The sequence below is a fragment of the Columba livia genome, chromosome 3 (genome assembly GCF_036013475.1).
Source record: "Columba livia isolate bColLiv1 breed racing homer chromosome 3, bColLiv1.pat.W.v2, whole genome shotgun sequence".
In the NCBI taxonomy this organism is placed as follows: domain Eukaryota; kingdom Metazoa; phylum Chordata; class Aves; order Columbiformes; family Columbidae; genus Columba; species Columba livia.
Genome location: NC_088604.1, coordinates 47,073,448 through 47,089,479, shown reverse-complemented (window position 1 = coordinate 47,089,479; position 16,032 = coordinate 47,073,448). Strand labels below are relative to the sequence as shown.

General features: G+C 42.9%; 1 protein-coding gene across 3 annotated transcripts in view; it reads left to right on the top strand.

The window, feature by feature from the left end:
* The window catches only part of PDSS2 (decaprenyl diphosphate synthase subunit 2), a 118,210-nt gene extending 113,276 nt beyond the window's left edge, over positions 1–4,934 (top strand). For all 3 annotated transcript variants that reach the window (XM_065056637.1, XM_065056638.1, XM_005509475.3), the window contains one exon: positions 2,674–4,934. In XM_065056637.1, coding sequence (XP_064912709.1) covers positions 2,674–2,832 — 159 coding nt within the window. In that variant the 3' untranslated portion in view covers positions 2,833–4,934. The remainder of the gene's footprint in view (positions 1–2,673) is intronic.
* The last annotated feature ends 11,098 nt before the right edge of the window (positions 4,935–16,032 follow it).

Here is a 16,032-nt window from a genome sequence, read left to right as displayed (position 1 = left end):
GCACAAAATGATGCCATGTAAGTAGAGACTAAAAGAGCAGATTCCTTTATTTAGAAGAAATCAATGAGGGAGCTTAATTAAAGTTTGTAAAGTAACAAAAAATGCAGTTCATTTTGCTTTTCTGCATATTTGCCTCAAAAATTAGCTGCTGCTATCCAAATTAAGCTTGAAAATAGTACATCTAAACTGGAGACATTGTTTTCTATGGACTTAGTTTGTGAAGTTCATAACATAAAACCATTGAAGCTCAAAAACAGAGTGTGAATGTGTAACCGTGTAACACAACTGACAATACAGCTAAAGGCTTACATTAGGGTTTTTGCAGACAACAGAGCTACTGAAGCCTGGTTTCCTATGGATTTACATCCCGTATTTCTTTAATAACTATTCCCACTACGAGAAGCTCAGTTTGTACTCTTCTTTTTGTTGTTCCTTTTCTTTTTCTTTTACAACCCTAACCAAGATAGAGGTTGTGCAGTCTGGTCAGTGCAGTCAGGTTTTGCCTCAGTGTGTGCTTATTTGAGTTGACCAGCTGATTCTGCAAATGGACTATAAAACAGGTATGTTTTTAAGGCCTATAAGCTGTTCATTACATGAGATGATGTCTAACTGAAAAGCTGAGGAAGCTTGCCATATGAGCAGGTATTTTTCATTTTGAGGTTCCTTGAACTTTGCTTGGAAACATTCAATAGCGGATTAGTCTGATTTTTGTATAGTGATTCCTCTGTGTATAGTTTGACATGAGCTTTGCAATTGTTTTGGCTTCGAGGCACTACGTGTGTCTAAGGGATTATGCGTGACAAGCGTGTAAATGGATTGTGTCCTTGCGTTAGAATTCTTCCCCTTCCCAGATTTTGGTGGTACCAGTAAGTCGTAGTACATATATCCGATCATATGTGCTTAAGTTAAGCTCCTCTGATCTTTAACCAGTTTGAAGACTTTTTAGGAGCCTGTTTCCTTTCCTGTTGACATCTCAGTGTATACTTACATGAGTGTTACAAGCTATGCTAAACCTTTTGAACGAGCTTTAGCAAGTCAGCAGACTTTGCTTCAAGATGTGTGGGTTCTACCATCTCACAAAGTTGCGCCTCAAGGGAGGGGGGAGAGACACCTTTTCACGCTGTTGGTGTTCCTCATCTCGCCTATCCCCACCTTTGCTGTGGAGCTGCGGTTATGTGGCTGGTTCCCATTCGTTAGAGGACGTGTTGAATTAGCTATGCAATGCATTTATGCCTCGGGGCAAGTTCCTTTCCAGCTCACAGCGCAGGAAGATTCTAACTGAAGTGGAGAATAAAATTTTTATGAACTGGGACTTGAACACTCAAGTGCTGTAACATGCTTTCAGCTAACTTCATCTTTAAATACAGATAATGAATCCACTTCAGTTTGTATTCAGATAAGAAATGTCATTCAGTATCTATATAAAATGGGTGACTTACAATTTGGTCATAGCTTAGATTTTTGTGTGTGTGTGATTTAAACTAGATAGATAAGGTGATAGTGATGTACTTGTAAACGAATTGGGGCAGTGGGCTCTGTATTGGAGGAAAACATAATTTATAAAACCCTGTATAATTAGTTACTGTAGATACCTGTGTTCAAAAAAGCCCTTTTTTTAAAAGCCAACACCATGATGTAAGCCAGCGATAAAAACCAGCTGGGGCACATTAAAGATCATGAAATGCTGTGATGCTTTCAGGATAATCAAATCCTGAAGATCCACTGGCCTTGGTTCCCAGGCCCGGGCATGAAGCAGCGGGCTGGAGTTGGTCTGGGGACACCTGGATTTTCGGGTGGAAAACAGAAGTGTTTCATGACGGTCTCATGATGCTGTTGAGGAAAAAATAATAATTGAAAAGCCCTTAATAAGTGTTATTACTATTTAGAGCTTCAGCTAAGTTGACGTACTGGGAAAAAAACGTGTTTTGTTTGTGATTTTTGTTTGTGCTGTTTCATAGGAAATTTAACTTGTCGTTTACCCAAGTTTTTTAGGTGCCACATCTTTCCAGCAGCTTGCCATGAAATGTCTGTTATTCCATGAAAATGTTTGCTTTCTCACGTGGTCTATCACCAAACCGTTGTCAAGTTCCCTAGCCTTACTGAGAAGGCAGAGTTTGCACGGATATAGCTCAGTACAATAAAGTTTGACACATCCCATTTTTACTGACAAAATTTGCTTTTGTCCACTGTAACAAATGTAATCATATGGTGTATAAATAGAAACCTGCATTACAAAAGACAAGAGTTCAACATGCCCATTTCAAAAAACAGGGGATGGAATGGATATGCATAAAATCCAGTTTTTGACTGCAGAAAACAAGAGTGTGAGTGGCTGGTGTGCCAGTTCTGCACAAAAGCGCTCAGGCAGTGGCGTAGGTATGAAATGCCCAGATTTTTTATTTATTTATTTATTAATTAAGTGTGCCCTTTGGAGAGCCGGCATCTTTCAGGTGATGAGCTAATGTAGTTTGTGATGTATTTTAAATTACCTGCAATTCTGTTGTAGTGAGGAGGCAAAATGGGAGCAGCTGAGAGCATTTCAGAGCTCTGTATGACAGCTTTGGTTCTTGCCTTTACCTCAGGAAGGGGCGGCGGGGGCTCTGTGTTCTTAGTGATAACTGTGTACGCCAGCGTTGCTGAAACCCACCCTGTTGTGCCTGTGTTTTCTGACAGTTGCAGGAGGCGATCAAGGCCGGCAAAGGCGTGACTTCTGCAATCGACCTCTGCCGGTGCCACGGCAGCCGAGCGCTGGCAGCCCTGGAGCGCTTCCCTCCCTCTGAGGCCAGGGCCGCCTTGGCCAACATCGTCTACGCTGTCACCAGGTTTCCCTGACCTGTCACCCAAGGGGAGGCTGCTCTTCCCCCCGTGGCGGGTGGGAGCAGCCCAGCAGGGACACCGACAACACCCCACACCCCGGTCACCTCACCTCCTCGTCCCGTCCCCATGGAGCAACACGCACTGTTTGCCACCACCACCACCACCAGCAAAATTCGGGAGGGGGAAGGAAAAAAAAGGTCACAGCCAGCTTTGGCTTGTTATGCCAGAAGCACACTTGAGGCTGCACCAGTAGAAATAATTAATGAGTCCCGTTTCCGTGACCTCAGCAAATGGACAGGAAATAAGTGGGTATTGATTGGGCACTGGCGGGGACGGCGCCAGGGCGGAGGTGGTGGTTTTCCTGCCCGAGGGATGGAGGGGTGCGAAGACCCAGGTGTCACAAGAAACCTGCTCCAAGCTGCCCGGAGAGAGCGAGCTGCCGAAGCCGGGAGTTAACGTACCCGCTTACCAAGGGGAAGGGCAGTTCGGGGGATTAACGGGGGAAAATCCTCTCTCTGTCTGCGTGCAGTCATGTCTCTTCACACTGGTTTTATGTATTCAAATGTAAAATTACCCTGTGCCTAATGCTTTTCCGTATTTGAGAAACTTGCTGAGAAAATGTGTCAAGCATGGTAAGTAGGAGTTTTAAAATATTTAATCAAATATTAATTTGGCTCTGTTAAGGGAGGTGATTGCCTGCATTTTATACTGTGTGTATAAAAGTATCATTCTCTGGGTTAAAAGAATGAGGTTTTTCCAACTTTCCTGGGGAGGGAATATCTCACCCTCAGATCAAGAGGTTTGTTTCAACACAGTCTTACACAAAAGAATTTCCTAGGTTTGTGACACTTGCATTCATTTAAGCCAAATAAATGTTAACTTGTAATGCGAGGCATGGGCCTTTGGCAGAAGGGAAGAAGGAATGCTCTTCTGTGAGTACAGTCTTTCACCACGCTGAATAAAATGCAGAAAATACTGGAGAAGTTTTGAACCTCAGTGTGTTGAATGTTAAAGTCCAATTACAGACGGCATATAAGGTGTATCAGAAGCCTGCAATTTGAGACCGTCTCTGTTTTGTTCATAGGAGATGATTTTTGTGGTTTGCATGCATGCAATCTGAGAACACCGTTGACAAGAAGGCTGAGTTTACATAAATGATCTAGATTGAGACTCAGCTACCTTTCTTCCTTCTGTGGTGTAATTACAGCCCAATCTGGAGACAGCTAGCACAGCAAACAGATTTCATTACATCGCTCACTCAAACACTAAGTGAAGTTATTTCTGTTAAATTCTCTCCTCCCTCCTTCTCCCCCTGCACTCCTTCCCCCTGTCACACAGCTTGTTTGTCATAGATCAGCGTGTTGCATTCCACCGAATGCAAAATATAAATAAAAACTCAGTAGTCTAAAAATATACTGAAAATATATCCTCCATAATGTACATAATATTCTGTGTAATATATGCCTATATTATACCATAGTGTTATATGTATAATAAGCACCCTTGAGACACAGTCTTTGTATGGGAGCAGCATCTGGAACGCAGGACTCGCTTTGTTTTGAAGAATGGCTTCCACACCAGACCCCTTCTTGCTTGCACTTTCTTTCTCATGCCTGCCCTGGCACTTTCTCTCTACCCAAGCCTGAGGCACTTCTGCCTGAGTTAGCGCTGTCCCTGCAGCGGGAGGGCTGGAGGCAGAAGAGGAGCAGGAAGTCACAGCAGCCAGGCAGCAGCAGTCACAGGTATCTGCCGTAGCTAACCACCCTTCATTTTCACCTGTGAAGTTCCCTGAAGTACTGCTAATGTAAAACATGTGCTTGAAAGAAATACCTAAATTCAACCATATTCATATTTCAGCTTTTTTTGGCTCTGTTTGGGAGCCATATGTTGAGTTTTCTTTGTCTTGTGTGTACACTAAATGGTTCATAATGATTTAGAGCTGTAAGAAACTTGGGTCTGCTGGAGACATTCTGAGCCATCTCACCTCAGTCACCTCGGTTGTGTGAAAGAAATATCAAATGTACTGCAAAACTGTGTAAGCCTGGTTTACTTTTTCATGAAAGTACAATTTTTTTATTTGTACTTTTTACTAATAAAGGCAAATGGGCAAAATTGAATGACCTTCTTCTGTATTTTTACCACCAGAGAGTTGATTGCTCTTCAACTATACTTTAACCCTGATTTTTTAAAAAAATCCCTTACCAGTCCCTTACCAGTAATCTTATATTTAAGATATTTACCTGAAATTATTGAGAAATTTTTGTTGTCTTGTTTCCTTCAAGTAGACTACAAGCATTATACCCCCTCTCAAACTCTTGGTGAATTAATCACTGCTGTATTATTAATATACTCCCCATACCTTGTACAATTTCTGAGCACTGGTGAAATCTTAAGGCTGTTCTGGTTTTATTTTTATCTCCTTGATTCCTTTTCCCCACCCACCTCTGTAAGGAGGTTGAGAACAGGGAGTCCTGTGGTCTGGGGGGCGTGACTGAGGAAGGAATTCACACCATTCACTTCAGTCATCTAGCCACACAACCAGCTGCTGCTCTGAACCTATCCCAGGTATTGTATTGCTGGACCATTGCACGGGTGCACAAAATACAGGACAAGGTCCCAATTGCTTTTTAAACCAAACTAAGTTCATCTCCTACAAAGACAACAGCTGCAGTGCTAGAATGGCTCTTTCATAGGTCTATGATGGAAAGTAATTTAGCTGCCAGCTGAGTATTTCCAGCTCCACAACTCTGATAACACTGTATAGGAAGGTTGTTTGGAAAGAATAGAAATGTTGGCTGGAAAGCACTGCTGAAAGTCACTTAGTCGGATCTCCCAAAACCTGAAGTCTGGTCTTGGAAACCACCAGGTTGCAGGTCCCCATGCAACTTGTCCCAGTGCTCCTCTACCTTCCTTGTTAAGTTTTCCTGATGTCCAGCATAGCTGGTGGCCAGTGCCCATTATTTATCACCTGCCACTGCCAAGAATCGTTTGGCTCCTCTGTCTCACTAATTCCCTATCCTGCAGCTGTGTGCTGCAGTTCAGTTGCCTGTTGGCTGCCTCGTGCTGGCCGGAGCAGCCCGAGTTCTGTCAGCCTCTCCTGGGGCCCTGACTAGCAGGGCTGCACTCCAGTGAGCTGTGTGATCTTCATGTCATCCCTTTTGGGTCGTGAGCCCAAAAGAAGCCAGATCAGGGGCAGACTCACTGGGGGCAGTAAGGAAGAGAACAAAAATTTACCCTGATGTACTGAGTCTTGCTGTGATGGAGCTGATTTTCTTCACAGTATCCCATATGGCGCTGTGGTTTGGATTTGTGACCAAAACAGCATTGCCAACACACCAGTGTTTTAGCTGTTGCTCAGAACTGCTTGCACAGAGCCAAGGCTTTCTCTGCTCCTTGCACTGATGCCCAGCAAGTGGGTCAGGGATGGTCAAGGGACTGGGAGGAGTCATGACTAGAACAGCTGACCCAGACTAACCACAGAGATGTCCTGCACTGTATAACATCATGTTCAGCAATAAAAATGGGATGAGGTGCAGGGGTGTTCCAGGGTGTCTGTTGCTCAGGGATTGTCTGGGCATGAGTTGGCTGGTGGTGATTGCTTTTGCATCACTGGTTTTTCTTTGTTGTTTTCACTTTTTCCCTTCACCTATTAAACTGTCTTTAGCTCAATGCACTGATTTTCTTACTGTTGCCCTCTGATTCTCTCTCCCATCCTGCTGTGGGGGGCAGTGTGTGAGTAGCTGTGAGGTGCTTAGCTGCCATTGAGTCCACCACAGTCCTTTTTGGCAGCCAGTGTGGGAGACGTAGGGTTCAAGATAATGAAACGTTTGACTGGAGTGTGCTAAAGGGAAGTTACTGTGCTTGTTTAGCTGTTGCTGGTCACAGGTTGACTTATTTGTTCCCTTACCCTCGCAGTGTCACACTCTCTCTTGCTGTACATTTTGCTAAAGGCTGGGTTTGGCTTTTTCAGTTTGCTGTGCTGTGTAGCACTTGCTTGTGTTTTACCCGGGAGAACTATGATGAAAGCACTGGCTCTGAGCCTAATCCCGTATTTGGGCCCTGCATTGCTGCCGTCCCAGTACTTCGGGAACCATCTTGTGGAGACAATTAACAATTACACCTTTTCGCTGTTCTCCTCTGAGAGCCAATTTGTGGAGGAAACAAAGAATGGAACCTTCCCCTTCATCTCCTCCAGACAGTTGCTTTCCACCTTGTTACAATGACTCTGGTGTTTTGAACATCCCTGGGTAATCAGAATGCTCACATCGGTGTGTCTCAAGAATCTGTTTCCAGCTTTTCCTAAGGTTAACTGACTATTGAGGAATACTGCACAGGGACATGCCCTGAGGCAGTGTGGCCATGGTTGACAAGGTACACAGGAGAATATGGGCGGGTATCTGGAACAGTTTTTGCCTCTGGTGGTGTGGGCTTTGACCCCCAAACAAGGGCAGGATCCTGATAAAAGTGACAGAACATTTGAGAAAAGGATGCCCTGGCTATGTTAAAGGGACACAACTTCTCACACCTGGCTGGGCCTGGCCTACGCCTGCTGAGCACTGTTCAGCCCCCTTGCAGGGAGAGAGGATCTGAAGACATATAAATGGGCACTGTGGCTAAACCAGAGACCTAAGTCTCAACTATATCAGTCGGTCCTATAGTCAAGAAGAAACAATGGAATCAGAAGTCAATTTGTTTACTCGGGGAGGAAGAAGCTTCTCCTAAGAGGGAGTGAGATGAGGAGTCAGAGGCAGCCGGTTTTGCAGCAGAGCAATGTCAAGAACAGGAGGGGGAAGAGAAATCATAAACGAGGCAGAAACCTCCGGCTCCCTATCCCTAAGTGAGTTGTCAGTATGCACAAACATGATAGCCATCAACCTGGTGAGCTAATTATCAGTTGGTTGCTCCAATGCTGGGATACTGGGACCAACAGTCAGGAATTATAGGGTAAGGAAGCCCAGCAGCTGGGATCCCTCACTAAAGGACCAGGGCATCAACAAAGGGATTGGAAAATGGGTAGCTGCTGGAGGCAACTCCTGTCAAGCACAAAGAAAAGGTATCTCCTCAGGGAAGATCTTGTAAACTATTGAGGCAAGTGAACAACCACTGAGAGCATTATCTGGTATCTGAGGGAATTAGCAGTGATAGAGATGATCATCAACAATGAGACATCAAAAGACCTGGATGAATTCCAGTGCATGGGGTCCACATGGCAGAAGTTTGTATGGAGCACACCAATGAAATGCCTGGCACTATGGAGTTGGCCAGACACTGAAGCACCAACAGTGGGTAGATTGGCCAGCCGGCTCAAGCAAGTTGAAGAGAATCTCTCTTCCACCCCAACCCTACAGGTCTGCATCTTGGCGGAGGAGAGACTATCCCAACAGTTCCAGCTATTCGAAGACAGCATACCTTTTTCTTTGCCCATACCAGCCACCATCTCAGCTATTGAGGGGCAGCTCTTCTCTGCTCAAGGCTAAGGGTACCGTGGGTGCATCTGTGTGCCTCCTAGTGGTTTTCTCTGTCTGACCACAGGGAGGACATGAGGAAGTGGGATGGTGAATCCACCTCGAATCTGGAAGCTGGGTTTTGTGAATTGTGAGGAGAAACAGTGGCCAAAAAGGATCCATCCAGGAAAATTACCACTCCAGTTGCTGTTGAGCAATTCCCCAAACAGTAGAAAGGCGGATCCTTCTTCTGACCCAAGTAAGGGACTTGTGGTTTGCAGTTGTAAGGATCAGGTAATGAATGCTCTAACCAGGAAGAGAGGAGCCCTGCCCCCAGCCAGGCAGAGAAAAAGGACAACCAGGTTTATTGGACTGCATGGATTTGACAGCCTGGCACAACTGATCAGCTGGCTGTGCTTCTCCTAGCGTAAGCCAGCATGTGCCTTGCCCTATTTGCAATAAAGAGTGTATGCGTGGCCCATATTCAACTCAGTGTCCAGCTTGATAGAAGTTGCTAAAAGATTGAGAACCTCTTTCTAGTTAATTGAAACATGAAGAAAGCATTCTCTGGAGTAGCTGGGAAATGCTGCTTGCCCCAAGCGCTGTTAAAGATGCTAGACCAGACTCCTCAAGGGTAAACCTGTTGCTGAAATCTCTCCATTGCTTTTTCTTGTGAGCAGATAGTATTTGAATTATCATCAATGCAAAAGGCTAACTCGAGCAACCGTGTCATGCTATGGATTTATCAAGGAAGTGGCTTCTGGATCAGACCCCTAAACTGTCGCTACTCTCATCAACTCTTCAATCTCACAGAAAAGTGAGGCATCAAACTTTTTTTATTCTTTGTAGTCTTCAAAGTACTTTTACACATACAGTGTCTTATGAAAAACAAAGAGCTAAAGCTTTTCAGTCTCTCAAAGCAGTTCAAAGGAAAGAATATTTCCAGTTCCGAAAGTCATCTTTCTGACGGTCTTTGCATTAAATTATCTTTTTTTCTTTCAGAAACCAATCCCTAAGATGTATTAATTATTTACATAATTTGCATTCATGTGTTTCTTCTCTTTAAGGATAAACCTGTTTTTCTAAAGCTAAGAGAACGTAGCCATTAAGCTAAAATTCTGTCAGCAAGTTGGCAAATGCCTTTAAAATCACTAGAAAGATAAAGCACAATGCTTGCTGTAAGTTGTGGAGGGGAGAAGAGAGTGACAAACAAACTCACAATCATAGAATCATAATCGATACACCAAAGCTTCACACAGTCACCTTTGTCCACATCTTCAGGCATTCACACTTGTGGGTGACTCTGCTTGCAGCTCCCGGCATTGCTGCCAGATCCAGAGCCACCGCCGCCAGCGAGGAATGCTCTGGCTCCCTCCTGTGTAGCAAATCCCTTCTCTGCAACACTTGGAGCTGACTTGTATTGCTCCCTATTTCCAAAATGCTTTTGTCAGGGTACCTCTCTCAAGGACAGGAAGCCTTTTTCTCCAAAACAGAAACAGCAACTAGACAACATATTTACTAAATTGGAAAGCAGTATGCTGCAGTGTTCTACCAACTTTACATGATGAACTTGAAAGTCTATCTGCAGTAGAAAGGAGGGATCATATCATATGAGAATGTTAATTTTGGCTAATGGTGACAAACAGGCATCCCAGTGACAGGTAAACCAGTGTTTCTAAGATTTATCTGGGTTTTACAAAATTTATTTATAAAACTCAATTTGAGGGCTATTTTATTATGATTGTGTAGGACAATTGCAACTTCACAGCAAGATTATAAAAAATGCGGCTTTAAAATTTTCTTATTCACTCTATTCCACTTTGTCTTCCTCCCTTCACCCCTTCCCCCGAATATCAAGGTCTGAAATTACTCTGCTTTATTATTAGAACAATGGTCAGCATTTGTAGTTTTAAAACTGTACACAAAAGTATTTTACTTGCACCAAAAACTGTATCTTAAAACTAGACCTTTTTTATACCTTTAACATTTACAGCAGATGACTTTCATCAACTGCAACATTCAAAGTTTAGTGGTTAATAAACATCAAATTATAAAAATGAAATGTGATGTAGAAGTAATTAGAAAAATTTGGAACAAGTACTGATAGTTTACTTTTTTCCTCCAGAAAAGCATAAACACGAATTTTAAAGAGCTTTGCTCTCTGCAGATGAGTGTGATGCTTTCTGTATGTGACCGGCTTCTCTGAAACAGAGCACGATTAGGAAATGGAGCATTTTCCCCTCTTGGCTAGCTTTGATGAAAGCTCTCCAACTTGCACATTGTGTCTGAACATTTCTTCATTCATAGCATGTGCCCATAGAAAACAGTTTTCTGTTTCCAGCATTTCAGCTGTACTATTTATAAGCTAGTTGAACAATGCTAACTAGAGGCAGTAAAAGGTGTGTATTTCATATGCAAATCACTACCAATAATTTTCGACAATTACACTTAGTTGCTTGCATCATTATTTTCAGCACTAACATAAAAAACGGGCTTAGCAGGAGAACATTACAGAAAAACGTCTGCATTTGTAAGACTTATTTTTACTCAAACAATTCTGTTGCTTTTGTCAACCTACGGAAGTTAATATGTTAACATTTTATATCAATGTACAAAAACTATGGCTATCCCCATCTCTGCTCAGATGCTGTATGCCCACAAGCTATAGATGGCTATTATAATAGATGTACCTGTGCTATGATATCTTTGCAGGATTTAAACATCAAGTATTTATTAAAGACTGCTGCTGCTAAAAAGGGTCACATTACTAATAACTGGAAGTATTTCTGATATAAACTTGTATGAAAAGTAATTGCCTTCAATCACATTATATGGTAGTAAGAACCACTAAGCAGGTTTTCTTTTCTCATAAACCCACGTCTCCACACCTAACTTTTTTATTAAAAAATCAGTCCAGATTAAATTTTCCAATTTCACAGGCAAATTTCTGTTAGATAAAATGCATTCACTTTTTAAACACCTCATTGTTCTCGAAGTCATTACTGTAGTTTGGGTTAAAGCACCTAGAAGCCATGAACCAGAGATCCATGTTAATGCAAATCTAGAAGGAAAGGCTCCTATCCACCCAAAGAAGAAGGTTCGGGGGGACCTTTCCAGTAGTAGTGAGGGTGGACACCCAAAAGGGAAGATAACTAGCTGCTTCTGAGACAGCGACTTGTTTGTGAAAGGGATTCCATGACGTGATGGCCCTGATAGAAGCAGCTGGGACTCAAAAAACCTAGAAAGGCTGTTTCAGTTTCAGGTTCTGAAACAAAGAGGATTCCTTCCATAAGGATTCCTACACTCTAAATACTGCTACTTCCATAAAGAGAGAGAATTGTTTACATAGAAAAAAAAAATATAGCAAATCAACCAGCTGAGTTCTCAAAGAAATCTAGTTTTCTACATTGCTTACCAAAATATTTTTATATTGTTGCAAATATTTGGACTTACATATCTTAATGAGGTATGAGACTATGCAAAAGGAACAAAATATTATTTCGCTATAAAATGAGCAGGATATGGAACTTGAGTGTTGCGTGCACAAAGAGAAGCATGCTGTTTGCACTTGATTGGGAGATATGGATGTCTTTGAGAGAAAGGACTTTTCAGGCTGTATCTACCTCTTTTGGACGTAACACAGAATTTTGACAAGCAGACCTTCATGGGATAAATGTTTGATCATTCAGAGTTAGTTATGGCATAGATAATACAATGACTGTACATTAAGTGAGCATTACTTCTTTTTAAATGCAAATCTGTGAGATGGCATACAATGGCGTAGTTCTTGGCTGAACTAACATAGAGTAAAGAGAACTGCGATTGCATTGCCAATAGATTAAAAGAGGCTTATGTTTCCAAGAATGAAATTGCTCAGATTTGTCAGTTTTTAAACAGTTATGGATGCAAGTGATGTATAAGTAAACTGCTGCAGCACAGAAGGAGACTTTAGGTTGCTCACTGGGTTAGTTACTCTGTTCTTGAAGCTCCTTTAGATTTCGTTTCCACTCCATCTTCCACTGCAGCTTTGATCTGATTTTTATTTTAAGCTTTTATATCAAATTCCCCTTCCTTTGGTGCTCAACTGTTACATATCTGCTGTCTTGCCAGTACGCCCTGGTGCTACTTCAGGCTAGAAAAGGGGTTTTTTATAACGAATGTTCATTTCATCAAAACTTTTTTCTGTGAGCTAAACTGTAGGTGTAAGATTTCCAACTCATGTGCACTTGTTTTTCAAATCCAGAGATGCCATGTGGATTCTCTATTTTGATGTCCTTGATTCAGCAAGCAATACAGTTACAATTATTTCTTGCCCATCTTCATGAAGTCTTGCTAAATAGCAATTTTGATAAGTTTCCAAGAGCAGCTGGCATTGTACCTAAGAACAAGGTGCAGTGTTGTTATAAAATTCTTTTTAAAAAAAAGTATCAACAGTTTTGCTTCTGAGGAAAAAAAAAAAATATATATATATATATATATATTAACTGGCACTCTAAACTAGTGTTTCCCAACCAGTATAATACGTTGCTGGCAGAACCCCCCAACACTGCTTGCAGCCATAGGAAGTTTAAAAATATAAATGAAGTTCAGGTGTCTGCCACTGTTCTCTTCTGCCTGGGTTACAGCAATGTATGGATATTGCCTGCAGCATCTTACTTGTTCAGTATTGTTGCCTGTGGGCCAACAGAGTTCTAAATATTACTGTGCAATGTGTCCATACATGTCCTTTCAGTCTGCCTGGCAGTGAAAAGCATTAAGGTATGCGAAGCTGGTTATCATGTTACCTTATTTACCATTAAATATTTCATTTTTTATAAATTTTGAATTGCACATCACATGAGTTACTTGGACTGATTTTTTTTAATGATACCTTTCAGATTCTCCAAAAGTCCTTACAATCACTTTGGTTTTTAATTTTAATCCAAGGCAAAAGATTTCAAAACCTGTGTGCTTTCTTTTTTTGGCAAACCAATTCAGTCTCTTTGAAGTTTATTTATATCAAGTGCGTGCCTAAATAATTTAAGGTGAATTCCAAGCTGCCTAATTTAAGTACCTGCCCAATTCTGGTGAGTCAGTGCCTAACTCCCGACATGGCACACACAGCAGTGTAAGAAGTTCAGCCGGACACCTGCCACAGGGGCAGGGGTCCAGCCTACCTCCGCAGGGCAACCCAGCCCCTTTGATCCTATTCATTTGAACCCCAGCCAGTGCGGAGGAGGAACCCACAGTAAATGTAGCCTCCACCCTCTAGGCAATCCCAAAGGTAAAGCACCCTTCCAGTGGCAGCTTTTAAACTATGCTCAGGTGAGGAAATGGTGTCCAACCCCCCTGCCATGGGCATGGACACCTTCCAATGGACCAGGTTGCTCAAAGCCCCATCCAACCTGGCCTTGAACACTTCCAGGGATGGGGCATCCACAGCTTCTCTGGGCAGCCTGTTCCAGTGCTTCACCACCCTAATGGGGAAGAATTCCATATATCTACTCTGAATCTACCTTCTTTCAGTTTAAAGCCATTACCTGTTGTCCTGTCACTCCATGCCCTTGTAAAAAGTCCTTCTCCAGTTCTTGTAGGCCCCCTTTAGGTCCTGCGAGGCTGCTATTATATAAAGTCTTCCCAGAACCTTCTCTTCTCCAGGCTGAGCAACACCAATTCTCTCAGCCTGTCCTCATAGGAGAGGTGTTCCAGCCCTCAGATCATCTTCATGGCCTTCCTCTGGATTTGCTCCAATAGGACCATGTCCCTCTTATGTTGGGAGCTCCAGAGCTAGACACAGGACTCCAGGTGGGGTCTCATCAGCACAGAGCAGAGGGGCAGAATCACCTCCCTCAGCCTGCTGGTCACACTTCTTATGATGCAGCCTGGGATACAGTTGGCCTTCTGGGCTACAAGTGCCCATTGCCAGCTCAAGTTGAGATCCTCATCAACCCCCTTGTGCAAGGGGCTTGTTTTCCCACTGGGGTTTTAATGTAAGACACATGTAAGTTGAAAAGTACTGGCTCCACACAGCAGAGTGCTCCCACCACTGTTTATCATCTGCCTTCCTTCGGACTCCTTGACTCTTGTGTCTGGCTGCAAGGTGGCCTAGTTTCAAGATGTGTGGCGCAGAAAAGTGACAGACTATGTACTGGTACCACAGGAATAGTTTTTACAGAATGAAACTGAGAAAACTAATTTGTGCCAAAAGTGTTTTCGCCATCTCATGCCACATCTCTGCCTACTGAGTGCTGCAGGCTATTGCAAGGATCTACAAGAAAGAAGCCTTGCTGAAAGTTACAGGTTGGGTTCTTGCTTATGCCCAATATATGTGGCACAGGAAGCAAAAAGACCTCTAAATTTAGAATCGTTCTTCTGCTCTCTGTTGTTGTACCAGCCTTCAGCATACTGAACTGTTCCGACTCCCAGCTCAGGGGCTGCTGCAGCACGAAGCACTGCCAGCTCAGCTGCCTCCCTGCCAGCCACCATGGTTCCTCAAGGCCGTCTGGGGAGATCTTTAGCTGACCAGATCCTTTGCACTACACAGAGAGGACGTTCTTCAGGGGGAGGGTCTGGCACCTCACAGTTTCTAACGCTAGATGTCTAAGGAACCTCCACAGTCTACTCTTACAGAACACCATACAACTGCAAATAGTGCTTGGAGCTTTCAGGGAGTTCTGAACACATTTTTTGTTGGTGGCAATGGCTGGAGTCTAGTTGCAGTTTGATCGAGAGAGAAATGACCTGTTGTACTCAAGAGCAATGGTGATTTTTTTGGAAGAGCTCTCTTGCTGGAGCAGTACAACTCCCCTCTCTGGTGACCTGGAACTTTCCAGAGATTGCCGCAGAGTCACAGAGTGGTTTTTGAGCCAAAGGCATGAAGAGGAAAAAAAAATGAACACTTGAATAAATGACTTGCATAGCAGAAGTTCAAATGGTGAAAAAAATGGGACTTGTCTGGCTGGGAAGCCAATCTAAGCTTGCTACCTGCATTGCCTGGAGACAACTTGGCTCACTCCCCTTTTCAGTGCGTGCTGTTATTGCAACAATATGCTCCTACTTTTTTATGCTTAGCTGAGGCCCTTCAGGTCTCCTCCCGGGCTTGGGTCCCTAGTAGCTACGATGCCTCGGGCCAGCACTATAGAGCAGCAATGAGGTGGAGTTCAAACTGGCAAGTATTTTCTCAAGGGCTCTGAAATTGAGTTTGAGATTCCACTAGTTTGCTCCTGCCTTATGGTTGCCCTTCCTTAATCCCACTAAGTAAAGCATTCCAGTAAAATCCAGCAGATCTAGCACTACTTAGCAGCTGGGCCGGGTGTTAAAACATGGTACCCTTTGAGTAAACCTTGAATTAGTCTTACAATAACAGGAGAGGGCAAACCATACTATAAACTTCAGTCTTCATAGTGCTAACAGACCCAGAAAAGTTATTGGGAAGTGCTCTTTATCTCCAAAGAGCAAATGTGAATTGCTAACAGCAGAACACTTGTCTTGTTAAAAAATGTATCCTTCATTCAAGTGATTAATCAGAGGAGTTACAATGCTGGGAGTTCCTGCTTTTAAGGGCTCCTTTTAACAGCTGTCTATTAATAACAATAATAAAAAGAGAAGTCAAATTTAAAAGCAACAAACTATTATCTGTTAGGATTATGCATGGAATATTACACTAGAAACACGCCAAAAGCCCTAAATTTGAAATTTAGAACAGCGACATAAGTGAGAGAATTAAATTTTAGAGAACTGCTTCTAAAGGAAGCACCAAAAACGTGAAGCGGTGACAATTTTTTATTTTAAG